This window comes from Phascolarctos cinereus, unplaced genomic scaffold (assembly GCF_003287225.1).
Source record: "Phascolarctos cinereus isolate Bilbo 61053 unplaced genomic scaffold, phaCin_HiC Scaffold_9;HRSCAF=440, whole genome shotgun sequence".
Classification (NCBI taxonomy): Eukaryota; Metazoa; Chordata; class Mammalia; order Diprotodontia; family Phascolarctidae; genus Phascolarctos; species Phascolarctos cinereus.
The window spans coordinates 171,606,990-171,634,643 of NW_027556402.1; the positions used below are offsets into that span (position 1 = coordinate 171,606,990).

Below are 27,654 nucleotides of genomic sequence, written 5' to 3' on the forward strand. Positions count from 1 at the left end.
TGGAAGGTGAGATGCTGGGAAAATCTTGGGTCAGACCTTTTGTTTTCCCTAGAGACACTTCTCATTCTGTCCACCATCTTTCCTTTTTCTTAATATTAAAAAAAAATTATAAACCTAGTAAAGAGAAACATCGTGGCATGCTGGAAAAAGTGGCATAATGGAAAGTGACTTAGAGTCAGGAAGACCCAGGTTCAAGTTCTAGAACCATAGGCAAGTCATTTAACCTTTGGGAGCCCTAGGCAACAACATAAAACTAAAAAGGTATAGACACATTGCTGATCTGCATCCAAGGGAAGCCATGCTGGAATGATTTCATCCCAGTGAAGTGTCCAGTTTGGACCATCAACAAAAATAAACAATCAAATAAATGTAAAGAGTTAGAAACAGAATCATAGTAAAACCGTAAAAATTATACTGTACATTTTAACAAAAAAGAGTCAAATTAAACAAACCAAATATATTTAATTTGTGTCCCCTTCACAATTCGTCTGTACATCTATTACCTTTGGTTTCTTTTTCTCATTTTTATATAGTCATTGTCTACGTATGCTGTTTTGGTTCTATTGCTCTCGCTTTGCATTTCTCCTTATGAGCCTTTCCATACTCCCTGATAAGTTTCATATTTATCTTCTTTAATGACGCTATAACATTCTGTTGCATTAATATACCATCATTTATTTAGCCATTTTTCAATCCAGATATAGAGGTTGTTTCTAGGTTTTCTTTTTTTTTTCTATTACAAATAAAGCAGATAATATTTTTGTACAGGAGGATCTTTTTGTCCTTTTCATGAAATCTTTTGGATAAGGTCCTGGCAATGAAATGACTGGATCAAAGGGTATAATGAATTTTGTTACCTAACATATGGTACATTGTCCAGTCCACTTTTTTCTCCACTCCCTTCCTTTTCCATGGGCCCCAAGGATTGATCATATTTTCCTTTTCACTGTCATTACCTATTGCTTCCATCCACAGTTTCTAGTCATCTGTGATCCCTTGCAGAACAGAACAAAACGTCACAGTTTTTCCCTTAGGCCAGAGCAATTGCCCCTTTTTAGGTTTTCCTAAGAGTTTTTCCTGTTTCTGTCAGTGGCACAGCCACTCACCTACTTATCTATACTCTGAATCCCTATGTTAACTTTTGGCCCTTTTCTCACTGGTACATCTAATCAAATGTGAAATATTATTGATTCTACATATGTAACTTCCCTTGAATCTATCTCCTCATTTCTGCCACCAGCCTACTATATGCCCTTATTACCACCCACTTGGAATATTTTGATATATTCCTATTAATCTCCCTGCTTCCATTCTCTTCTTCCCTTCAGTCCATTTCATATAACTACCAGATTAGTCTTTCTTATGCATATGTCTAGTCACTCCTCTGCCCAGAACCAGTCAGCGCCTCTCTTTTGCCTTACCAAATAAAACCCAGACTCCACCTTGGCATTCATGGCTCTCTACAATATGACAGCACCAACCTTCCTTTCCAGCTTTACAAATCAATCAGTCAACAAGCATTTATTCAGAGCTTACTATTTGCCAAGCACTGTGCTCACACTATTCTCTACCATTGATTCTATGCTTCAGTCAAACCAGGTTACTCATCATTCTCTCTACACATCTATGCATTTCCCACCTATGTCTATATGCCCTTCTCTCTCCCAATCTACACCTGCTGAAATTTTACTATTATAGCTCAAATGCCCTTTCACAAGAACTTCCTTGATTTCCCCAGTCGAACATGATCTTTCCTTCCTTGGATCTCATATAGGATTTTTGCATTTATCATGTTTTTATTTTATATTTTTTGTATGTGTATCTGTTTTCTTACTTCATATTTTCCTCAGTACCTGGGACAGGGATTTCTGTGTGTGATCATGTGCAACTTTTTGCATGTGGAAGGAGTTTAATAAATGTTTGATGAATTAAATTGAACTGCTAGAAAGGACAGGGGAAAAAGGTAGTAGGTTAAAAAAACAACGCTCTTTCATATCATCCCCTCTCCTCTTTTTCCTTTTTTCACTACAGTCCTATAGAGAAAGACAAAGGTACACTCAGATGATAATTAATGGTCGTTCTTTGAGTACACATAGGACCAAAGTAATACCTATTTACATTTCAGAGGACCACTGCTTCTTACCTTCTCCTCATGAGTCCTGAACTAGACTAAATGCTTGTGGCGTGAATGGAGTGGCAACTCAGTTAGATAAGAATCAGAGACTAAAGCTAGGGCTTGGGGAAAAAGGGAGGAAGCCAGCAATATGGGGTCTAAAGCAGTGAGGGCGGTGGAAAGAGAAGGATAGGAAATCCCAAATTACAGCTGCCAGGAGGAAATAGGTCTTCCTATGTTCACTCAGGTGATTATTTGTGTAAGAGATATGTAAAGTATCTTGCCGACCAAATAGAGCCCAGACTCTTTACCTTGGCATTCAGGGCTCTCTGAAAGATATGTCAGTAAGTGAGGTATATGTAATTTGGAGAATTTCTGTATAGACAGGCACAGTGGATGGTTTGGGGAGTAACATACAGACTACTAAAGTCCCTTATCTAGAAGTTGTCTGAACAGCTGATGAGTTTTTAAATTTTGGTACTATAGAAACTAGCTGCCATGTGTAACATGGCCTGTGTAACATTATGCTCATGTGGAGCAAAATCCCACATAAGGAAATGTTGCTTGAACTGGCCCAACTATCTGGACTGTGGTTTTAATGATTCTAACTCCTGCCTACAGCCAGGTGGGATGGGAGGAATATATATGGGATAGCAGATTGAGTGCTGGACTTGGAGTCTGGAAGTCCTAACTCTGGTATTTACTAATTTGTGATTATTTTACATTATAGCTAACATTTGTCACACACTTTAAATTTGTGATGACCTTTACATATTATCTCATTTAATCCTCACAACAGCTCTGTGAGAGAGGAGCTATTACTACTATCCCCCATTTTATATATGAGGAAAGTGAGGTGGAATGAGGCTAAGTGACTTGCCCAGCATCACACAGCTATCTAGTAAGTGTCTGAGACCAGGTTTGACTTCAGGTCTTCCTGACTCTAAGTCCCATACTCTACCCATTGTACCACCTGTGGCTACTGTAAGTATCAGATGAGGTAATATGCATCAAGACCTCTGCCAAATTGAAAGGATCACATGTCATGTTAGTTATTATTACTATGCAGACCTCACGTTTCCCACGGGGGAGCCCTAGCTGCTGTTGCCTTCCCTCACTGTGACGTTCTTTCTCTCATTCCAGGAAGGAAGACCAGAAGCTTTCTGTCTGTATTAGCAGTCCCTTGATAGGAAAGTCTCCTTTTTTCAGTACTTCTTTTACAGTTAATTCTTCAGGAGGGTGACTGGCACCCTAAAATTCAAGTCCCAAATGGGAGAAAAATAAGGACCCTGCAGATGGGAGAGAGCTTAGGCTGAGAGAGGAGAAGGGAAAAAGCAGGGACTTTGATTTTGCAAAGTACATTATTCTGAAAAATCTCAAGCAGAAGGTGCACATTCAGAAGAGGTGCTCAAGAGAGTCTGATGGGCTCTTTGGGATCTCCTGGGCCTGAAGGCATTGGCACTCAGTCTTTGCACTTGCTTTTCTCTAGATCTTCAATCCTCTCTTCAAAAAACAACTTGCCGATCAGATTGAGTTATACTATGAAAGATGTGCTGAGATTAAAGAAATCGTGTCTTTATATGCAGACATCATACGGCAAGATGATGACAATCCAAGAATGTGTAAGTATTCAGTACTGGGGCACTACTTGTAGGCACCATGCTCTTGTGCTTTCTTCTATATTGAACTTGAAAATGAACTCAAACTGGAACACAATTGAAAAGTGCAACAATGACCTGATATAAGTTTTAAAAAAAAATCGGTTTCTAAAATCTGGAGTTGGTACTTAGCAAAACCTTAGCAAAGGATTATAAAAAAAGTAAAGGCAAAGAGGAGCATAAAACTGTCCTGTGGTTTTAATATAGCTAGAGAAAGAGATTTAAATTACTATATTGCTTTATTCCCAACCAAAGAGTTAGCAGTTTAGAAAATAATGATTCATTGGAGAAAAAAATAATTACTAGATGTTTTTCTTTCATTGGTGCATTTTAACCTAAGACCATTAAGAATTATTTACAAATTTTTACAAATTTGCAAACTTTACAAATACTATATAATGAGTTTGTTGTTATGAGTTTGTGTTTGTGTTTTTTTTAAGTCCTTGAAATTGAATTCTACTCAAAGAAGTTTGCAATTTTTTAATAGAAAGAACAAATTACAATTAAATTATACAGATCTCTTGACAACTATTCAGCAAGAAATTTATTTCATTATATTACTAGGCCATAGTCATCATCTTCCCCTCCTCCAAACTTCTCTATTTCTTTTTGAGAGCATCATTCTATTATTCAACCAGGTTTGCACCCTTAGAGGTATCCTCAGATCTTTCCCCTCCCTCAAACGACCATATCCAATCAGTTGTTAAATCTTATACATTCTACTTCCGTATCTCCCACATCCATCTTCTCTCCCCTCATGCGGTCACCAATCCCTCATCATCTCTTGACTAGACTATTGCAACAGCCTCCTGATTGGGCTCCTAGCTTCCAGTCCTTTGACTTCTGTAATCAATTCTCCACACAGTTCCCAAAATAATCTTCTTAAAGTACAATCAGACCATGTCACCTCAGCTAAAGAAACTCCAAAAGCTTTTGATGGCCTCCAGGATAAAATCCAAACTTTTCAGTTTGGCAGTGAAAGCCCCAGCTCCAGCTGGTTCTGTCAGGCTCACTGCACACCTCTCCCTTCTCTGTTCCAAACGAATTGGCCTGCTTGCTGTTCTCCAGTTCAACACTCCATTTCCTGCCTTTTCACCTTTGCACATGCTGTACCTCATGCCCAGAACATACTCTGTTTGCACTTCTACAAGAAGCTCTTGCTTCCTTCAAGGCTTAGCTCAACAAGCCATCCCTGAATTCCTTGAATTGCTAGCATCCTCTCTCTCTCTCCTACCTTTATTATCGTGTATCTACTTTTCTGAATATTTTATATGCATTATTACCATCTCCCACATCTGTAACAGAATATTTGCTCTTTGAGGACTGGTATATACTGTTTTTTGTTTTGCCTTTGTATTTCCACGTCTTGTATTTTTACCTTCTGTTTTGTAAGAGCTTAATAAATGCTTTGGGGATTGGATTGGATTAGATTAGACTGGATCGAATTGGATTGGATTGAATTGAATTGGATAATCAATCGGCCTCTGGTGTCCTAACTGGAGGTTGAGAGCTCACTAACTACTTCCAGTGCCATAGGACTCCTTGTCTAATGCAGTGATGCTAGAATTAGTCACATGCATTTCTTCTGGAACAGGAAATTCCTAGGGGATATTTGCTGTTAGCTGCAGCAAATTACATATTCATTCCTGCCCACACAGCTCCCTATATACCCTGTAGCTGAACTCCTCAATTGCCATTAGATTGAGGGGCAAATTTTGCACATATGCCAGTCAAATGAGTTTTGCATCAAATGTTCCAAGTTGGAGATCAGAGATGGGTTATACGAGTGTGAAAAGGCAGTACTTTTGGAAATTCAATTCAGGAATAGGCTATACGGATCCCAAACTGCTGCTGTCACAACAAAATAAGCCAAAAATATGATACTGTCAAAAGAAGAGAGAGTGAATATAGGGGAGCTGAGATATCTGCAAGCAGAAAGAAATGTGTGGGGCTTTTAAAAATATAATTTTAGGGGAAGTATTCTGTCAGTCAGCACCTCACTTTGTAATCTAACCTTCTCTATGCAGAGACTTCTCAGGGAGGAGTAGTGACAACATGAGATCTCTGTGACTCCCCCCCTGAGGATTTTGCCTTCCTCCAGCTCCCCTTGCTTTGCTCCTGAGACTACGCTGCCAACTAGAGTAGAACAGATATTCACCTCATTGGTCCTAGAGGGGACCAGCTGTTCCTTTTGCAAAAACCACTTAGCAGTCATTGGCAGCTCTGGATCACTTTCCCCTGGGTGGGCAACCAAGATGTGACCCAGTGACAAAGGGCACCCTTTCCAATTCCTTTCTCCTCAAACAGTCAAACATCAGCAATTTATATGAACTCAGATCCCTTTCCATCTCCCAGGTTTCATTTCAAGTTTCCCTTGGATCTTAGAGAAGGGAGTAATTTCCTTTCTCAACACACATATGAAACAGGAAGGAAGATTAGTGTGATGAAAAGAGCACTTGACGGGAGTCGAAGACCTTCTTCAAGTTCTGGCTCTGCCGTTTATTTGCTCCATGACCTTGGGCAAATTGCTCAGCCTCTCTGAGCTCCAGCTTCCTCCGTTAGAAATTGCGGATAATAGTTTGTTCGTACTCCACCTCTGTCACAAGTTGTTGTGGGGATCAGTGAGATAATGTATGTCACCACAAATAGTTTCCCCACAAATACTATTTTGAAGTAGGCTATTATTATAACTTCTTATGTTTCTCATTTTCTCTAGGTAACCACAAGAACTACTATTTAGACCTTAATGCTAGGTATGGAAGATTGTCAACATGCCGTGCCTTTCCTTGGGGAACAGAACTGAAGGACAGATACTTAAATTTGTTCCAGGTTTTGCAGGAAAAGGATTTATCATCTGGTAATTGAGTCTTTGTCTTGGCTTTGTGGAAACTGGTTTGGAAAGCTCCTGTTTTGGGGATATTTCAGCATGTTCCCTTTGCTGGCTTGTGTTTCTAAGCATTTCCTTTAACTAGAGTATCCTAGGGTATTTGTAGAGTTAAATTCTGGCCACGTAGCTCTCAGTAGATCTGAGAGTGATACTATATATATAAAAAAAAATCCATGGCTCAAAACTGGGCCCTAAATTTAGAAATCACCTAGACAGTCCTTAATTCAAATTGTAATTTAAATCATCCACAACCCAGAAATCTCTAAGGGTGCTTTCCACAGGCTGTCGTCACCTCCTTAGGTATCCAATGACTTGATTTTATGTATTAAGTAGATAGATATAACTAGGAAGGTAAGAGGTTTGCTAGTCATAGAGTATCTAGATGGTTGGAGGAGTAGGCAAAGATTAGCCTGGAGAAAAGAAGACTGAGGGAAAAGCATGATAGTTATTGTCAGATCAAGAAGCAGCATAGTAAGAGTGATGGGTTTGGAGTCAAGAGGCGCAGCTCAGCTATTTTACAACCCCTGTCACCTTAGGCATTCACTTAATCAGTATACCAGTCTGTAAAAGGAAAAGGCTTGGACTAGATGACTTCTGAGGTCCCTTCTATTTGAAGCCCTTTGAAATTTTGGGATTGTCCTGAGGTAGAAGTAGGAGTAACAATATTCTGTGCTGCTCCTGAGGCCAAAACTAGGTAGATGCTAATGGGAGACATGTTTCAGACATAAGAAAGGATTTCCTAACAATCAAAAGTATAACGAGATCCTTTATGATACAGTGGACTCCCCGTTGCTGGAAGATGGGGCTTTCACTAGGACAGATGGGTACCCATCTGTTGGGAATCTTAAAGAAGAGAATCAGTCCTGTACTGGGTGGGACATTGGACTAGATGGACTAAGGTTACTTCCAGATTTAAAGTTCTATAATTAGGCTTCTGACCATATTTACATAAGATTGTATTACTTACAAAAGGTTCAAAAAGAAATCAGTATTAGTTTCCACTATTTCAAAAAACTTAAAATCTTTTTTTCAAAAAAAACCAAGCAAGTGATACTAATTGGCATCCTTTCATGTTTCATTTTCCACTTCAGTAAGACTTCTTTTAATCTAAATTTAAATTTTTGCCCAAGTGTCAGGAGCTCTGACATCATTATTTTATAAGTGCCTGGGGTCTGACAACGAAAGATGAGTGTAAACTGAAATTGTTGGCTCCTTGAAGAGATTCATATATGAACATCAAAAATAGATAACTTCCTGCTACCCAACTCACAGATCCCTATGCATTGGGTGTGTTCCATTGGAGCCCTTTAACATCCCGGGCTTGCCTCCTTCAGAGTGAGAGGGTGTGGAGAAACTGGGACTTATCATTTCACTTACCCCCTCAGGCCTCTTCTGGCATCAGCTCTGCTTAGATCTGTGCTAAGGAGCAGCCCACTAGGTGCTGCTGTAAATGCTAGATCTCCCCTTTCTGCACCAAGCCTTGCCTCCCACAGACACACACAGACCTATATTCCTTCTCAGTCATTCCTCTGGGGCAGAAGAATGAAAAGCACCAGTTGGGGGCTATCCTGCCAGCAGCCCTTCCCCGCCCCAGCTACCTCTCCCTTCCAAAAAGGAGGAAACCTTCTTCAGAGACAAGTCATACTTTCCCTGGGGCATTTCATTGGCCAGAGCTAGCGAGTCCTCACATTAGCACAGTGAGAAAGGTTGGCATGCCTGAGATATGCTTAGTTATGTAACCAGAAGGAATAAATGACATGTAAATCTTATTTTGTAGTTTCTAATAAATAAGTTTAGGTTTTAAAGCATTTTTGCCCCGGTTTCCTGTGGAAGGAACAGAAATCAAATTGGTGTGACGGTGCCTGCTCCCTCCCTCCCTTCTGACCTCAATCTGTCCTAAGTACCTAGCATAGCTTCTGAATCTCACTAGGTAAAATTGATCATTGGCTGACCGTAGCTGACAAGAGAGTGTGTATGGGTTGTTTTTATAATCCTTTCCTTGTTTGGAATTCATCTGCTGCATGTCAGTAGCTTGCATTAACACCTTTCAGTTTACATAGGGGTTTTTTTTTAGTCAGTCAACAGGCATTTATTATTTACTCACTGCCAGGCACCATGCTGAACACTGGGGATACGGAGAAAGGTAAAAACAATCCCTTCTCTAAGGAGCTCACATCTTAATGAGGAAGATAAATTGTGAATAAATAGGGACATAGAAGATCTATGCAGCTTCTATCCAATTACCACCATTGGGTATGATGAAAGCATGTGAAAATTCTATCAGATGTGTAACGTTTGGAGCCACTTGTTTCAGTCATTGAAGGAAGAAGGAGGAATAACAGGTTTTTAAAAGACTCTAATCCAAGGAGTTCATACTTTATCAATTCAATAAACATTGGTTAAGAGCCTACTCTGTGCCAGGCACTATGTTAAACACTAGAGATACAAATAAGAAAAAAGTGACACCCCCTGCCCTCAAGGTGCTTATAATCTGCTGGAGAAGAACAATGCACCGAGGGTAGCTAGAAAGGTAGGGGTGGGAGGGAAGGACACCAGAGGGGACCCCACTCAGGGGCATCTCGTTCTGTCTCATTCAAACCTAGCAAAGCTGCAGATGGAAAGTGGAACGTGAGCCGAAAAGTCCAAATCTTGCCCTTTGTAAAGGAAAACTTTGAGAGGAATTAAATGTTCCAGCCTCCAGACTTCTGATTGGACTTTTACATAGAGGGATAAAGCAAAGGCTTAAATTGTGACATGAGGGATTTGGACCAGACATCAAGAAAACCTCCCTTGACATAAAGTTGGAATGACTGAATGGATCACCACAGGAATTTGTGAAGTCATTTCCAAGGGCAGAGCTGGGAGGAAAGGGGGGGTAGAAGTTACAAAGAGACAAACAGATTTGGGTAAGTATTCTTTCATGAGAGCTACCTGAGAGTAGAATGGGCTGGTGGCTGTCACATCATGGCTTCCCCATGACTGGTAGTATTCCAGTAAAAGCTTGGCAGCCACTTGTTAGCTATGTTGTAGGGCAGATTCTTGCTCAGCCTTGGGCCAGGCTAGATGATCTCTGAGGACCCTTCCAACTAAGAGATTCTGGGATTCTCTGAAGTCTTCAAAACTAAAAGAGTGCTGCAGCTAGGTGGTGCAGAAGATAGAGCACCAGCCCTGGAGTCAGGAGGACCTGAGTTCAAATGTGGCCTCAGACACTTACTAGTTGTGTGACCCTGGGCAATTCACTTAACCCCGATTACCTCACCAAAAAAACAAAACAAAAAAACCCAAAAACTAAGAGAGCCTTGTTAAGCACAGCCCTGCTTTTAGTTAATAGAACCTGGGATTTCATGACTATGTATGTATGAATGTATGAGTGTGTATATCTATATCTGTATATATATATATATATATATATATATCTGTGTGTGTGTATAGATATGTGTATATGAATATATACATAACTGTATGTGTGTACATATATGTATATGTCAACATATAGTAAGCACCTACTATGCTTAAGGCATTGTGCTAAGCATTGGGGATACAAAAAGAGGCAAAAGACAGATCCTGTCCTCAAGGAGCTTACAGTCTAATGGGGGAGACAACATGCAAACAAATATATACAAAGCAAGCTATGTACAGGATAAATAGGAAACCATTAAAAGAGAGAAGGTACTGGAATTAAGGGGGGGTTAGGGAAAGCTTATGTATATATTTACATACTCACATACATGGTTACAAAATCATAGGCTCTGTTATCTAAAAGCAGAGGTTTTTGTGTACACATACATGTGTATATATACCTATATAGTCTTAGTAACATGGCACTGTGGTTAGAATCCTGGGTTCGAGTCCTGCCTCTGGCCCATAACAAATACTGACTGGGCATGTCATTTAACCTCTCAATGCCCCGGGCAACTCTCTAAATTTACAAATTGTAGAGAAGGTCCCAGCTGACATTGGTAGAGGGAGTCTCTTCTTCCCAGAGTTCTATATACGGTTGTATCTCCCTTAGCAGTATCTAAGATTGTGGAGGGAATATCACTTGGCTTAATTTTAAATAAGTCAACCATGACCTTGAAATGGATAGATAAGAAGAGCCAAAGAATTTGGCAAATAAGTAGGCTTCAAATTCTGTTGTTGTTCAGTCATGTCTGACTCTTTGTGACCCTGTGGACCATGGGGTTTTCTCAGCAAGGATACTGGAGTGGTTTGCCATTTCTTTCTCCAGTAGATGAAGAGGTTCAGTGACTTGTCCAGGGTCACACAGCTAGTAAGTGTCTCAGACTGGATTTGAACTCAGGTCTTCCTGACTCTAGGCCCAGTGATCTATCCACTATGCCACCTAGCTGCTTCGAATTCTTTGACAATTTCCTGATGGTACCATAACACAGAGAGCTTCCTGCCCCTCAGGAAAGGCCCTCACTTCAAGGTCAGGCCATTGTGATTGTTCAACCTAGAAGTCCAGTTCCTTGTAAGGTCCAGCAGCCCCAGCGAAATGATTCCCTTCAAAGCTGCCCCATCAGCATTTAGATTTTGTCCAAATTGAACTCTCTCTAATGGGGTTTCAATTTAAATGCTCATAAATGTGGGTTCCATAATTACAACAAAAGTCACATAGATTTCTTCTATTCCTTTCCTTTCCTCTCTTGGCATGTGGCCTTCGCGTGGATTTAAAATTTAGGAGTGCAGTGTAGTAGCACCATAAAATTTTGCATATGCCCGTCATGCCAGGAAATGAGGCATAGGGCTGGCCAGATTGGATCAGAGCAAGGAGTCCAGCTGAGCCAGAGAAGCCTAGCACATAGCAGAGGTTTAGTCTAGCAGGTCCAGGCTAGTGCAAACGAATGTCCTGGGTCCAGGGTGGTAGAGTCCAGCACATGGAGGGTCAGTGAAGGCAGCTCAGATAGCACTCAATGGCACAAGCCAAGAAAGTTGTGACCTCTGATCCTGAGGCAGAGGATACTTTCTCTCTGGTCCTTTATTATGCTTTCTACAGGTTGTAAGGGGCTTTTGGCCCATAGCTATTTATTGTTTCTGGGTGTATGGATGTTCAAGGACGACTAGTACCTCTGGTGTGCGAGCTTGTCAAATCCCTTTCTGGGCTGCTCATCCAATTTTGGGCTCCAAGGGGCACTCAACTTTGACCTATGGCTCCAAGAAGCTGTAACATGCACAGAGGCCACACTCTGGTAAACTGTCTCAGCAGATGGACTAAACCAGATTGAGGGTAACCAATGGTCCACAGACCTGTCAGTGAGTTAGGTGGGATGTCTACCCCAAGCATGTGAAGACTTCCCCTGGTGGAATGGGTGGATGAGAACAGTTTGTTCCAATAGTCATGAAGGTAGCTGAAGCAGGCTGTAAGGTGCATAGAGCATGGTCAGACATTAAAGATGCCACGCTTATCCACTGCATCCCAGGCCATTGCCAGTCATCTTGACTTTTGTCTTGCCACTGGACTTCAGTGACTCTAGAAGAAACAGTGAGGCTGATGACTTTGTGCAATTCTGCCTCCCTTAGATTTAATTCAGGAGCAGGTCAAGACATCACCCCATGATGTCATTGGTCTTCTTTGAAGATGAAGGAACAACAACAACAATTATTTATTGTTTTCGGAATGGTCTGCAGGTAGAGTCCTTCAGGTAGATACTTTTCTGGGCTGAGATAGAGGCAGAGAGAGGTTAACCTTCAGCACCAGGGCCACCTTTTATGTAAGGGCATTCATTCCTTGGAGAGTATGTATAATCCACAACAGTCTTGGAAACTGCCAACTCTTGGTTGATTCACAGGGTGTTAACAAAACCATTTACTGAGTCTTCACAGCCCAGTGGCCATTACCTGCATTAGAGTGCAGATGACAAATCCTTTTCAACTACTTTGATTTTTCTAATGTTTGACGCATATGTACACAATCCATTCCTTTGATTACACTTTCACACCTTAAAAATAAAAGAACAAAACCATCTACGTTACTCGCAATGCCCTTTTGGAAGCTTGATCTGAAAACAACTTTCCTCTTTATATTTCCTTTCCTCTGACACACAATGAGTTAGTTTGGTCTCTGGTTTCTACCTCTGGTTCAGTTCTGTGAACCCGAGGCAAGGAGCTAAGTCCTTTCTTGCTCAGCTTTCTCCTCTTCAGATGGAGAACGTGTCCGTGATCTCCCTGGTGTGATTATTGTGAGAGGGAGCGAGGCTACTCTGCAACTGTCAAGGGTTAAGTCATGATGATGGGGGATTTTGTTTTCTTGGCTTCTGATAAGGAGAAAGAACATGGATGCTTTTTTGGTTCCTTCCCTACCCCATTAATCTCCATAAATGAGGCATGTTTTTTAGTTACAGCCCAGCTAGAGAAAGTGCATATGTTAAACCAGATGGACGAAATTAACAGTTTCATTAAATTGATTTTAAAATTGTCAGTTTCACGATGACACCAAAGCAATCATGGTGTTGGTTTTGTGCCATGATTGGAAATTCAGACTTCAAAGAATGTGTGAAACTAGCAGTTTTGTCTTGGAATTAAAATTTTTAAATTGCCTTCCCTCTCACTGCTGAATGCTTAGTTCTTTCACAGCAAAGACTGATTCATGCATTCATTTAAGTTCAGAATTTTAATTATTTAAAAGAAATAAAAAAATCTTTTAAAAACAGATGATTTCCAAGTCTATGAGATTTCTAGACCTAGAAGCTCAAGTCTTATGAGTAATTCCCCTCCCGGCCCTTGTTATCTATCACTTCCTAACCAGTAGTGCGCCAATGCTAATAATTTCTGGAGTTACAAGCCAGGGGCCATAGGAGTCACACGTTTTTATGAAGTTTATTTCACCTTCACAGAATCATAGAATTTGAGAATTGTAAGGAACTTTCTCTAACCTATTTATGAAGGCATCCCCACTATAAAACACTCACTGAGTGCTTGTTCATTCCCTGCTTGCAGACTCATCACCTCTCAAAGCAACCAGTGCTTTAATCATTAAGCTTTTTCTGATATCAAACCTAAATTGGTATCTGCACCTTTCACCCCTGCTCCTGGTTCTCCCCTCTGGAGCCAGAAGAACACATATAATTCACATGACAGTCCTTCAGTCCCCCAGGGCCTTCTCTTCTTCCACCTCAACAGGCATCAAAACTGGAGTTCCTGGGTGTTCAGGACAACCTGATCATCTTATTCAAGTTTTTGGCCCAACAGGTGAGGTATGGACAAATAACATCTTAATGTTTAAAAATACTTTGCTGTGAATACACACATTCACACAGGGAGGCACCTGAGAGGAATACATATTTAAAAGCAAATCTATGAATAAGTTTGAATAGGATTTATTTTTAAAACTTCACTTGAGTGGTGCAATTTCTATTGCATAGAGAGAAGATGAGATTTGTTGAGTAAAATAAGATTCTTAATTGCAGTGTATTCCAGTGGATCTGTGACCTCACTGAGGTAGAAGTTCCTGCAATGATACCGATTGCAGCCCTTCTGTGCCAGCCCTTCCAGGGTGATTTTTGTCCATGTCTTCCTATGACTTCAACACAAGCAGTCTACCCAGTGTGCTTAGGGTTCTTCCTCACTTTCTCCTGATGTGATGAGAATACCAATGGGGCTTTCTACCTGTCATCCCTTGTCCTCTCTACATGACTCATGTATCTTTTCTACTGTAGATTTTCCTAAAAACATTCTACACTCCTGAAGTTCTTCATTTTTCCTCATTTGTTATGTGTTGTTGCCTAGTCATACCCACCATACACTGCTCCCTGGCAATTCACGATAACCCATGGGTTGAATTGTGCAAGGTTAAAATCCAGATCCATGTCCCAAAACATCTTGTGGTTTGGAGCCACTCTCTGATTGCCTGAAGATCCTTGATTCAAGGTGGTGGCTGACAGCTTACAAGGGAGTAGGGTCTATAATTAGAAGGCAGGACTATCACATTTTCCTCCCCACTTTGAGTAGCAAGACGGAGAGAGACAAACACTCCCACTCCCTGCAGCTCAATGTTTGAATTGCCCTTGTGCTATGAGGAAAGGGGTACCTTCAGTACCATAGCCAATATCTGGTTTTAACCACATCCTTTGTGCTTGTCTTCCCAAATGGCTCTTGTTATTTTGTGTGTTGATTCCTCAGTAGTTGAGTGGAAAATCTAAAATAAAATCAAGAAAAAAGCTTTTTAACTCCATAGGAAAATTCCTGTTGAATATCACAGTTTTCAAGCAGATAAGAAAGAGCTTAAACTAGTTGAAAATAGCTCTTTAAAAGTGAGTCATCTGTGTGGCCTAACACCGGGCAGGAGTCTTTTATAATACACCACCCAGCACAAGGCCTCCCTTGCACACAGTAGGCTCTCAATAAATACATGAAAGAATGAATAATGAAGAATAGACTAGAGAATTAGGAGATGGTGATAACTGGAATGGCTGTACCATAAAATCCTCAAGTTTTGCTAAGTGCTAATAAATTTATAGGTTCACAGGAAGGTTTTGTAAGATGATATGTAGCCTAAGGAATCTGAATAATCAGTTCCTAGCTCACAGCAGTGTTTTTAAAGAAAACTAGGTACTTATGTTTTATATATGGCAACCCCTGGGAAAGAATTGGAGTCAAAGGGTGAAAAGAGAGCATCCCATTCAAAGGTGGGGGGGCAAGAGAATTGGGAGACTTGCACAACTTTTTTCAGAAAAAAAACAACAACAAGGAAATATTAGAAGAAAAACACACCTTTCTTAAGAAAATCTAATAGAAGAATCCTAAGAGTTTCAATGGTCCTGATTTGGTAGTGAGTCACACTGAATAAATTGCTCTCTAGGGGGAATCTTTTCAGCTATATATGGCGAATCGGTTTTCCCAGGGCACTAGGCAGTCATTTAGAGCCTAGGAAGAAGTCATTTGCAAAATGACGTCGTAGAATCCCAGAAGAGTTTAATTTACCTCCCCTGAGGGTGGTTTACCTTGACTCATTGTAGGATCAGTCATAACAATAACTCAGGTAATTTAATTGGCTTTCTCCCCCTTCTTTCCAGAATCCTGACCATCTCATGGTAATTAATTTTGTGTGCCCTGAATTATGTTATTTCCAGTGCCAGGAAGCCAAAATGATTCAGTGCTAGAAGTTGGTGGGAGGATATTTGAGAAGGCTGTAAAGAGACTCTCCGGCATTGACGGTCTACATCAAATTAGCTCCATTATTCCCTCCCTGATGGATTCCAGCTGCTGTGGATACCATAAAGCATCCTACTTCCTTGCAGTCTTTTATGAAACTGGACTAAATGTGCCTATAGATCACCTACAGGTAGAGTATTTCCTGGATTTTGCTGGTATCAATAACCCTCGTTACATTTTTTTTCCTTAGCAGTCATTTTAAAAAATTGTTGAAGAGGTTGGGAAGGTTGAATAGTTGATGTTCATCTTGTTTGGTAGAACTGGCCATTTCTAACTCCCCAGGGTGCTCTGGAGCTCTTTAGGTAGAAGAGAAATAGCCAGTGAATGAGGTAACACCAGGATGCTGAGGCTAATGCCTGAACATTTGACTAAAAGAGGAAGTGATATCTCTTCTGGAAATGCAGCCTTGGACAAAGTGCCGGTTTTCATCATCCAGAGAAGCACTTTTACTGCCACGTACAACAACTCCTTGAGCATTTGAGAGCAGATTATTTCTTTAAAGAAAATCTTGGCCCCCTCCTCCCAAAACCAAATTTTGATAAATGCTTGACTTTGATTACTTTAGCCTCTTTTGTCCTCCTGATCCTTTAGCTAAGGGAGACAATTTGGGCCTATGGTCAAAGCATCACCACAGCTGCCCCTCCCCCACCCTTGCCCTAGAAAAGGAATGACCATGCCACAGAGGGTTTAAAAACAAACCGAACAAATTCACGATGCGGCTTAATCTAACATTTTGTATTCACTTTTCATAAACGCTATAAAATGTTGCCCTATCTGCATATTGTTTTCTGATTTCCATATTTTGTTGATTATCTTTGATCCCTGGATTGCCTTAGAGCACAGACAACTGGGAGTTGCTTCCCTGATTGTGCAAAGACGTTGCCGATTCTCTTCAGTGCCTTGTTGGTGGTCTTTGTGAGTTTTGTTTGGAGTTCCACCCCTAATGTTATGGAGAATCCTGAGTGGGGGGGAAGCCCCTGTAAAAGCAGCATCAGCTAATAGCATCAGGAACCTGATGATCTCTAACCTGGGGTGCACCACAAACCAACCAGGTGACTTTTGAAGCAAGTCATTTTAGACCTTTGTTGCAGGACCTGAGTTCAAATGTTGCCCCTGCTAACTTGCCACCTTTGTGACCTAGGGCAAGTCACTTCACCTCTAGGGGGCTCCAAGAAGAGAAGGCAGAGGAGGAAGCCAGCTAACAGGGATTAGACTACATCGTTCCATCCCTTCCAGATCTAAGGAGCTGGGACTCTATCTAGAATTCTTCAGCTGTGTATAAAGGGATAGTGCCTGATCTGTGCTGAACAGCTCCTCTCTATTTCTACTGAAGAAAGAATAAAAGGAATCATAACTCCTCTGATCCTGTTTCCTCCTTGGAGCACCACCTCCTATATGCAGTCTCTCCTGATCCTTCCCCGTGTATGATTAGTAGATATTTCATATGTACTTATATGTACTTCTTTTTTTCCCCTGACTGAATATAACCTCCTTGAGGACAGAATGTTTCATTTTTATTTTAGTATCCCCAGCATCTAGTGTCAGCTCCAGCACATAGTAGGTGCTTAATAAATGTTTGTTGATTGATCTGTAAATGAGGGATTGAAATACCTGCATTATCTATTTAATAGGGGAGAGATGAAGTGCTTTTCGTTCTTTGATGTGCTACATCATATGGAAGAATCTCATTATATTGAGTGTCACGAAACACTGAAGTTCATACTTTGTCTTTCTCTGTTCTGTTAGAAATAGCAATTGTTTTCTGAGATAATCTGGCAGCAGCCTTCCTTCTCACCTGACCTACTGAAAGAACCTTCTAATTGGTCTACCTGACTCAAGGCCTGACCCCCTCCCCCCTCCCCAATCCTCCCTTCAACTGCCAAAGTAATCTTCCTAAAGTGTAGATTTGACGTAGGTTCACTCAATGAACTCCAACAGTTTCTTATTATCTGCAAGATCAAATGTAAAAGTTCTCTGTTGGACATTGAAAGCTCTTCACTCACTGTCCCCTTCCCGCCTTTCCAGGTTTCTTGCTTGCTACCCTTCTGGTTGGCTTCCCTCCAAGCCCTCCCTGATCCAGCTATACTGGCCTCCTTGCTGATCCCCACATATAACATTCTATCTTCCATCTCCATACCTTTCTTCTGTTGCCCTGCATACCTGGAATGCTCTCCCTCTTCACCTTTGCCTCTCGTTTCCTGGCTTCCTTCAAGACTCAGCTTATATCCCACTTTCTAGGGGAGGCTTTTCCTGGACCACCCCCCTCCTCCCCAGCTGCTAGCACCTTCTCTCTCAGATTACCTTCTATCTATCTACCCTCTATATATACCTTACCTATAATACCTGTACCTTATCTTAGGCAGCTTGTTGGTGCAGTAGATAGAGTAGAAGACCTGAGGTCAAATCCAGCCTCAGACTCTCTTTACCAGCTGTGTGACCTTGGGCAAGTGACTTAACCTCTGTCTGCCCCAGTTTCTTCTTCCGTAAAATAGGGAATAATAATAACACCTACTTTCCAGGGTTGTTGTGAAGATCAAATGAGATACATTTGTAAAATGCTTTGCAAATCTTAAAATGTTACATAAATGCAAGCTATTATTATCAGTTTGTTATTTACATATTGTCTCCTCTATTACTATGTCAGCTCCTTGAAGACAGAGACTGTTTTTACTTATATTTCCCCCTCCAGCTCTTATTGTTCAGTCCTTTCAGTCATGTCTGACTCTTCATGACTCCATTTTGGAGGTTTCTTGGCAAAGGTACCAGAGTGGTTGGTCATTTCCTTCTCCAGCTCATTTTACAAATGAAGAACTGAAGCAAACAGGGTTAAGTGACTTGACCAGGGTCAAGTGTCTGAGGCCAAATTTGAACTTAGAAGATGAATCTTCCTGACTCTGGGACTGGCACTCTTAGACCAGATCAATCAGAAAATATTTAATAAGTCTGTGATGTGTGATAGGCACAATGCTAAATGCTGGGGATCCAATGATAAAAATAAAAAGTGAAGCAATCCTTGCTCTCAGGAAGCTTACATTCTAATGCAGAAGACAATATGCAGGACAAATGAACAAGTAGGTAAGTTGGGGAAATCAGGAAAGGCTTCCTATAGAAGGTGGAGACTGAGCTGAGTCTCAAGTGAAGTCAGGGATTCTCTGAGGTGGATGTCAGGAGGGATCACATTCCGGATGTTGAGGGTGGCCAGAGCAAAAATAAGGAGAAGGGAGCTAGAGTGCCATGTGTGAGGAACAGAGAAAAGCACAGTTTGTCTGGACCAGGCATACTAGATGAGGAGTAATTTATAATGAATTAGAAAGACAGGTTAGGTTCAAGTTGGGAAGGTGTTTAAAAACTAAACTGGATAGTTTACATCTTATTCTAGAGAAAACAGGGAGCCACTGGAATACATTGAGATTGGAGTGAGGCAGTCATATGTACACCTTAAAATCACTGTGATAACGGCATACAGGATAGATTGGAGTGGGGAGAGGCCTGAGGGAAGGAGAACAATTTAATTGATTTTGCAGCATCCCTGACAAATGAGTGATTCTATGATGATTGTTATTCGTGTGACCCTCATTTTGTTTTTGAAACAGGGCATGCTGTATAGCTTGGTCGGTGCCCAGGGCGGTGAGAGGCTGTCTGCAATGAATCTTGGGTACAAACATTACCAGGGTATTGATGATTACCTGCTAGACTGGGAACTGTCATACGCCTATTACAGCAACATTGCCACGAAGACCCCTCTCGATCAGCACACTCTGCAAGGAGATCAGGTACACAGGATTAATGAACAGAGAGAACTGACTACATACTATATATACAAGGCTTTAAAAGTAACCAGCTAAAGTGCCTGCATCTGTTGCTGATTTATTCCTGAATTCCTAGAGAATGCATCTCACTAAATTGAGAGGGGAACTTGTTAAAGGCATTTATCATATCCTGTTTCTCAATTCTGTAATAAGAACAATCTCATTTCTGTCTTCCAAAACCTCTGTAGGGTTAGAAGGAGGAAGGATGAGTATTTGAAGAGTTGGACTCTTGCCTAAATTTGTCACAGTGATGAGAGGGCCCCCCCTTGCCCTCGATCAATCCCCAGTACATAAAGAAAACAGGTATAATGACTTCCCTTCTAGATACCATAATGAAATGAGGCTAAGGACTAGAATGGCCCCCAGATGGCAGATATGGATAGCATAAAGAGAGCAGTGGCAATAGCAGGCTAAATGAGGAACAAGAGGTAGTTATCAACTACGAAAAACAAACAAACAAAAAACTAACTACAGCCCCAATTCTGGGTTTTATGTGCACTACTTGTTCTGACTCAATACAATGAGAAAGCTCTGGATTTAGAGGTAGTAGACCTAGATTTGATGCCTAGCTATCTGGCCACTGTAGCAGAAGTACCAACCTCTCTGAGATTTAATTCCCTCATCTGATAAATAGAAGTAAGGATGACTGAATTATCTACTTGACAGGCTTTTTTTGAGAAAAGTACTTTGTAAACTATAAAATATCATGGAAAGGTGAGAGATGATGATGATGATGATGATTACCATCCATTTGTGTTCCTCCAAAAGATAAAGAATTTGTAGCAGGGAATCTCCCTATCTCTAAACAAGAATTGATTGAGAAGGACTAACCTTTACTCCTAACTTTGCAGCTCCCAAAACTTACCATCTCTACTGCTGATGATTTTCAGATCTACCTATCCTGCCTTAACCTCTCTGCTGATCTGAGATCTTACATCTCCAACTGCCTTTCAGACATCTCAAACTGGATGTGTGAACATCAGCATGTCCAAAACATTACTCCCCTCCCCACCCCCACCTTCTCTATTACTATAGAGGACAACACCATCCTCCCAATCCCTCACACTCACAATCTAGGTGTCAGTCTCAACTCCTTATTCTCTCTCACCTCTCATACCCAATCTATTGCCAAGACCTGTCATTTTCATCTTTGTACCATCCCTAAAATACTTCCCCTTCTTCCCCCACCCCTTATCCTGCCACCAGTCTAGTGCAGGCCCTCATGACCTCATGCCTGAACCATTGCAATAGCCTGCTGCCTCAAGTTTCTCACTGGTCTAAGCCATCCTTCATTCAGTCACCAAAGTGATTTTCCTAAAGCACAATCTGACATGTCACTCAGTAAATTCCAGTGGCTCTCACATACAAGATCAAATACAAAATCCTCTGTTTGCCCCTCAGAGCTCTTCATGACCCAGCCCCCTCTTACCTTTCCAGTCTTCTTACACCAAGGCTGCAGGTTCCCCACCTCTGTCTTACACCTTTCTCCCTGACATATACTCAGATATAGTGGCACTGGCTTCCTGGCTCTTCCATGAAGGAGACACTCTATCTCTCAGCTTCAGACATTTTCTCTGGCTGTCCCCCATGTCTGGAATGCTCCCCCTCATCTCCACCTCCTGGCTTCCCTGGCTTCCTTTAAGTCCCAACTAAAATTGCATCTTCTCTAGAAGCCTTTCCAAACCCCTCTTAATTCTAGTGCCTTCCCTCTCTTAATTATTTCCTATTTATCCTGTGCATATTACTTTGTATGTATTTGTTCGCATGTTGTCTCTCCCTTTAGATAATGAGCCCCTGGAGGGCAAGGACTGTCTTTTGCCTTTTTTTGTATGCTCATCACTTAGCACAGCGCCTGGCACACAGTAGGTGTTTTCTTAATGAAATGTTAATTGACTGACTGAGTTGTGCTGCTAGTTGCCTCTTTGTTTTTGTTTTTGGAGTGGTTTTGAGGATCTGGTAGAGATAGAACCTGGGGAATAGGGACTGGACCTCTAATTTCATGGGTAAAAGGAACTATTTATGACACAAAGGAATCTCTTTCCCCCACCCCCATGCAGGTCAGCATATCCTCTGCAACTTAGGTAGTCATAGAGAATTGCTGTGGCCTGCCCCCAGTCACACAGCCTGTATGTGTCACATATGGAAAGACCTTAGGTCTTCCTGGCTCTGAGGCTGACTATACCACATTCCCTATGCCACACTTTAAAATATAAAAAATTTTATAATACATAAGTGATGGTTCACATTGAGACACCATGACTGTCTCATGGACAGAAGGTAGAGTTCAAGTCCCACTTCTAACCCATCTTGTCTCTGAGACATCAGGCAATCCACTTAACATCTCTGTACCCCCTCCCCCCAGCTCAAACTGATAGGATTATTATTTGCAGAGTAGAAGTCACTCTGCTTCAGCAGAGGCATTTTCTTCTATGAATTTACAGTTCCTATAAAAAATCAATACGTAGCTAAAGTTATCAGGACTTTATCTTGAAGAAAGATGTTAGCTGATGATGGAAGTCAGTACTTAACAGGAGTTAGTCATGAAGAATTTTGATCATTATATTTTTTTCAGATAGTTGATAGTGATCCATTATGTAAATGGAAAATTAATTGTATTGATAAATTCTATAAACTCTTAACCATCAATACAGAAAACAGGAATGAATGATCCACCCAAGTCAGGTCATGGTCATTGTAGGAACTATGCCACTTTCTACCCTTCTTAGCTGGGCACATGTGCCTGCCAAGGATCTGGCTCATTACCCTGACCTAGCTAGACAATGCAGCCTGGCTCTTTGATTGTATATGGAGGTCCTTAGCGCAGAGAGCTTGCCCATGGCTGGCTGAGCCAGATTTTGGTGGTCTAGGAAATAGAACTTAACCGTCCTCGTGGTTGTGAAATAAATGACTCCCACAAGAGTGTGCTTTTTAAAACTGTCCCTTTAGCATAATGATTGTTTCATTCTTTGTATCTGTATTTCTAGTACCTAGCACAGTGTTTGACAAATGGTAGATGTTTAATAAATGGTTATTAATTGGTTTAGTCAGAGATATAGAATGAAACTAATGGATTTCTTTCCTACTGAAAATTGAATGTGTGATACTTGGCCCTTCTGAAATGAAGCATGTTTATTTATTTGCCCCCCCATGTGGCCAGGGCCAGGAAAGATGAAATGAAGTGCTCTTCCTTGCTGATAGAAAACAACACAATGAAGAATTGTGCCTGCAAACTAAATAGTCAGGAGGACTGTATTAGAACTCACATTTCCTTCAGAATACTTAATGAATGGCTTCTTGAGAATTTAAGTGGATGTAATGCATTAATTTAAATGTCCCTTTGTTGAAAATCTATTAATTCATCAGTGGCACCCAGCAAATTAACACACTGTAAGAAGCCAGACCTTTGGTTAACAAAGGAAGTGTCAGTTTAAAAAAAGGAATCAAGAAAAGGTAGTGTTTTTTCTTCCATTTTCTTTAGTATATGAGTTATGATCTGCATAATTTTACAGTAATCTCTAATTTAATTTTACAGTAAACTCTAATGGTAGTCTCACTTCAGATCTCTCTTTTTTATGGCTGAGTAGGAAACTGTTTTAGCTTTAATAGAAAACTAAACAGCAACATTTATGTGGCTTGATTTTTTTTCCCCTAGGGCCATTATGTTATTTTTTTAAAAAAATTCCCATCATCCTGGCATTAGCAATTAGAACATTATTTCGTATCTAGATTTGGCCAGATTGTATGTGTCTCTAATGTTAATAATGTCTTGGGATGAATAAGGTAAGTTTATTCAGGAGCTATTGTTCTCCTACAAAATAATTGTCATGCTTGTGTGATGGCCTGAGTTTAAACCTTGATGTTTTACTGTGCAGCAACTGGCATTTAATATTCAGTAGTAAATACCCAAAGCATCCGACCCACTTTATGCACTGGCTAAATTGCACCCAGTATTTCATTTTAAAATGACGTCCAGTGCTCTTTGAAACCTGAGTATTTTCCACTATTCACTGTTGTCGTTAAAGAGAGTTATTTCCCCCTTCTTTTAAAATATCTCAAATGTTAAATTTCAAGAAATCCGTTGGGGGGTGGAAAGGGTGGGGTGGGAAGCCGCATCACTTCCTAGTGGGAGCCAAATATCACAGCTGACTTATAAACCCCAAGAACTGGGTTCCCAATGTCAGCTCTGGCAGGCCCTGAAGGAGGTTTGGGTTTGTAGGTGTTTAAAGGGTAGGTTATGAAATTGCTCTCCCCTCGTACTGTGAGTGCTTCTTAGAGCTCCAGGCCTGCTGGCCGACCCATTAAGTTTTATAACTTGAGAGAATGCAGATGTCTCTGCAACCTGTGTGAGCCCCCACTGGAAACTGCAACTTCCCAGCTGCACAAAGCTCTCTTTTTCTGCATCCTTCCTTTTTCTTTTTACCTCAGTACTGCATATTTCTTTCATGAAATACACTTGATGGGAAAGTTATTCGTTAGGAGCAGTCATGCTGAGCGGCCAGGGCTGCGAGCCTCAGCACTGGAGAGTTCCAATAGCTGGAACTTAGAGGAAACAAAAGCAGCTCTCCTTGAGGAGGTTAAAGGTGCAGGTGTTCTGGCTGCCCTTCTATAGTCTCCAACTTTCAGCTGGAGTCTTGGGCCAGGCTACTTCTTATCCACTTCTGTATCTTTTGCCTGGTAGGCTCAGGTCTTGGCTTCCCTCTAAGGCCCCTTTCCTGGCCAGTGCTGAACAGGATTCTTTTTAAATGCTTTCCTTTCCTCAATTAACATTAGTGCTAATTAGCACTAGTTGACTGTCCCCTGGGCACACGGCCTTGATTTGGTGCTGTTTACCTCTGTAGTTCCACTAATGTTAGCAGGCAAATAGATGACCACCTCTGTGGTACAATTTCAAGGTAACTGAGAAAGCCCAGAACCACTACACCTGCCCAATTTTCCCCTTTTTATTGGCTTACGCCTGATACCTCTCTGATCAGGTTGTAGTCCCTTTAGATTAAGGCTTTGATCCCTGAAAAATTGAAATGATATGTGGGAGAGGTAATATTTGAAACTGCTATCCATCACAAAGGAAGGACCTGAGAGCCAGGTTTGAAAAGGGAAAAAAAAGCACGAGGGCACCAGGCACCAGTGGAAAGAAGGGAGACAGGGAGCCCAAAGCGCCCCAGAGTAAGTTCACAATGTTGCCACTGGCCAGCCCTAGTCTAGGTGACATTAGGGAAATTGCTTAACTTCTCATGGCCTTGTTTGCCTCATCTGTAAGATGATGAGCTCAGACTCCATGATCTCTGCCATCCCTTCCTTCTCTAAGCCTGTGATACTCCCGGGTACATGGTCCTAACTCAGGACCTTTCACTTTTGCCTTAGCATTAGTCCTTACAAGTGCTGATAGTGAATGAGAACATCAGAGATTATAGACTCCTTGAGGGCACAACCCGTATCTTCCCGTGTGATGTTTAGTAAGCATCCTATTGCCACAGAATCACTGCAGCAAAGTTCCATTTCCTAGTCTCGGTTAGTAAATTGCTTGTTGAAATAGTACAGATTCCAATGTGACAAAGAATTTAGACTGTCCCCTAAAGTTTGGCCTGTAGCATCATGTTCAGTCTGAGCCCTCAGCAAATATTGACCGATGTGCTTCACAGGGAATAAATAGAACAGAACGGCTTGTACAGTTTTAGCCACAGAAACTCAGTGGCCTCACAAAGTAAGGCGGCTGGCAGACACTGATATTGAACATTTGTCCCAGCTTACCCCATGCAGCTTCAGTGCCTGCCAGTGCCCCTGATGCTATATTATAGGCCTGCCTCAGGCCCCTAACATCCTCCTACAGTGTTACAGGACCCTCACTCCACATGTCAACATCTGGAAAACAGAGACCTAAGCTGCATAAATAGAACTCCAGAGTAGACTCTGTGATGCCAGGTGTTTCTGTTAACCCTCATTAAGAGAGTGTCAAAAGGGAAATCAAAGCGTTCCAGTGCTGTCTGGGGCCTCCTTCTCAGATTAGGTCTGGATCCAATATCTCCGGTTGTTTCACCACCTGCTCATGAAATGAACGGATCTGGGAGCAGCCAGAATGGGAACCACTCTCTGGAAGCAACTCTTGCATCATTCTTAGATGTCACTATGTGTATGTGACCACTCTTTTCCCCAAACATGTCAGGACTTATGTATCTTAGTTGTCTTTGTCCAATTATTTTTAAAAAATTAAATCAGCCCTCCAAAAAGGGCTAAGATTTGCCGCCACTGAAGGTATTCAAGAGACATTCAAGCTGCAGGCTCTAAAAGCAGGGTCAGTAGAAGAGAAGGAAAGAAACATTTATTAAGCACCATGCCAAGCACTTTACAAATCTCACCACAATGGTACCAATTAGATTGTGGTGGTGTTATTATCATGCACTAGGAAGGTGTTATTGTTCTCCACATTTTGTAATTGGGGAAACTGAGGCAGACAGGTGAAGTAACTTGCCCATAGTCACAGTTAGTAAGTGTCTGAGGCTGGATTTGAACTCGGGTCTTCCTGAAGCTAGATCCATTGAGCCACTAGCTGGCTCCTTTAGTAAAAGAGTTCCAAGGATGTTTTGGACAATAATTAGAAGACACATTGTTTCATCATAGGAATAAGTATCAAAGTGACTACTTGAAAGGGAATTCAGAGGGCTGTCCGAGTCCTAAGCCACACGTTCAGAAGAGAGGAAGAAGAGAGACTGAGTTCAAATCTGGCTTCAGACACATAGCACTTACTAGCTGTGTGACCCTGGCAAGTCACTTAACCCCAATGCCCAGCCAAAAAAAAAAAAAAGGAAGAAAGAGCGGAAGTTGTCTCTCTCTCTCTTAAATCTTCTGAGTGAACTTGCTGCTCAGTGGCTAATTCTCTTTGATGCAGCAACCTTTCCATCAAGGTGAGTACAGGAAAGTAGTAAGTAGCAGTATGTCCTCAACCAGAAGCCTCTTTTATCAAGGTAGCTAAGTGGATAGAACACTGGATCTGGAGTTAGGAAAACCTGAGCCTGAATCCTGTCTCCAATACTTATTAGCAGTGTGACCCTGGGGAAATCACTTAACCTCTGCCTGCCTCAGTTTCGTCATTTGTAAAGTCAGGATACAAATAGTACCCACCTCTCAGGGTTGTTGTGAGGATCAAATAAGATAATATGGAAAGCACCAGCAAACCCCTAAAATGCTATGTAAATGCTAACTAGTATCAAGGAGCCAACCAAAAAGAGCCAGGGCAGATGTGTTACCAGAAAGGGCTTAGTTCCAATTGTGTTCAGGACGGGATTCCTTATACCTACTAGAGAATGCATGAGGTGAAATAAATATAATAAATATGCTACCAAGTTAGGTATTGTTTAAATAATAATCATAATAACATTTGTTGATTTGAGTTATGCTTTGTTTGGTTACAAAATGATGTACAACAATAAGTGAATAGGCTTATTTTCTTTGGTGTCCCTTAAATTGTTTCTGAAGATAGACCAGAGAGAGCATTTCAATGTTTTCTGAGCAATGGCACCAATATTGGAATAAGCACATTGTCCCCTGTTGGGGACAACAATCATTTGGCTATTTATTCAGGCAGGTTTGCTTTCCCATTCAAAAAATACATGCTGTATTTTAGAGTTTAGATCAGTCCAGTCTGCTAATGAAAATGGAAAATGCATAATAGCCCTTCACCTTTTGTAACTTCCTGTATCATTCTAGGAACTGGGAGTCAGGAGACAAAGGTCCTGGTCCCAGGTCTGCCGCTGACTCACCAGGTAGCCAAGTGGCCAAGTCACTGAATCCTAATTTTCCTTCTGCCTTAAATGAAAGGGTTGGATTAGATAACTTTAAGGCCCCCAGGTCATCTCTGATATTCTGTGGTTTTGCTCATGTTTTAGGCATATGTAGAAACAATAAGGCTGAAGGATGATGAGATGCTAAAGGTCCAAACTAAAGAAGATGGTGATGTTTTCATGTGGCTGAAACATGAAGCAACAAGAGGCAATGCAGCAGCTCAGGTAAAGATGTGAACCATCAGCCATCTTACAGTGGTAT

General features: G+C 41.2%; 1 protein-coding gene across 1 annotated transcript in view; it reads left to right on the forward strand.

Moving 5' to 3' along the window:
• The window catches only part of SEL1L3 (SEL1L family member 3), a 122,122-nt gene that overhangs the window by 43,359 nt on the left and 51,109 nt on the right, over window positions 1-27,654 (forward strand). The window contains exons 8-12 of the mRNA XM_020992320.2: window positions 3,603-3,735; window positions 6,488-6,628; window positions 15,727-15,938; window positions 19,402-19,581; window positions 27,498-27,617. Coding sequence (XP_020847979.1) covers window positions 3,603-3,735; window positions 6,488-6,628; window positions 15,727-15,938; window positions 19,402-19,581; window positions 27,498-27,617 — 786 coding nt within the window. The remainder of the gene's footprint in view (window positions 1-3,602; window positions 3,736-6,487; window positions 6,629-15,726; window positions 15,939-19,401; window positions 19,582-27,497; window positions 27,618-27,654) is intronic.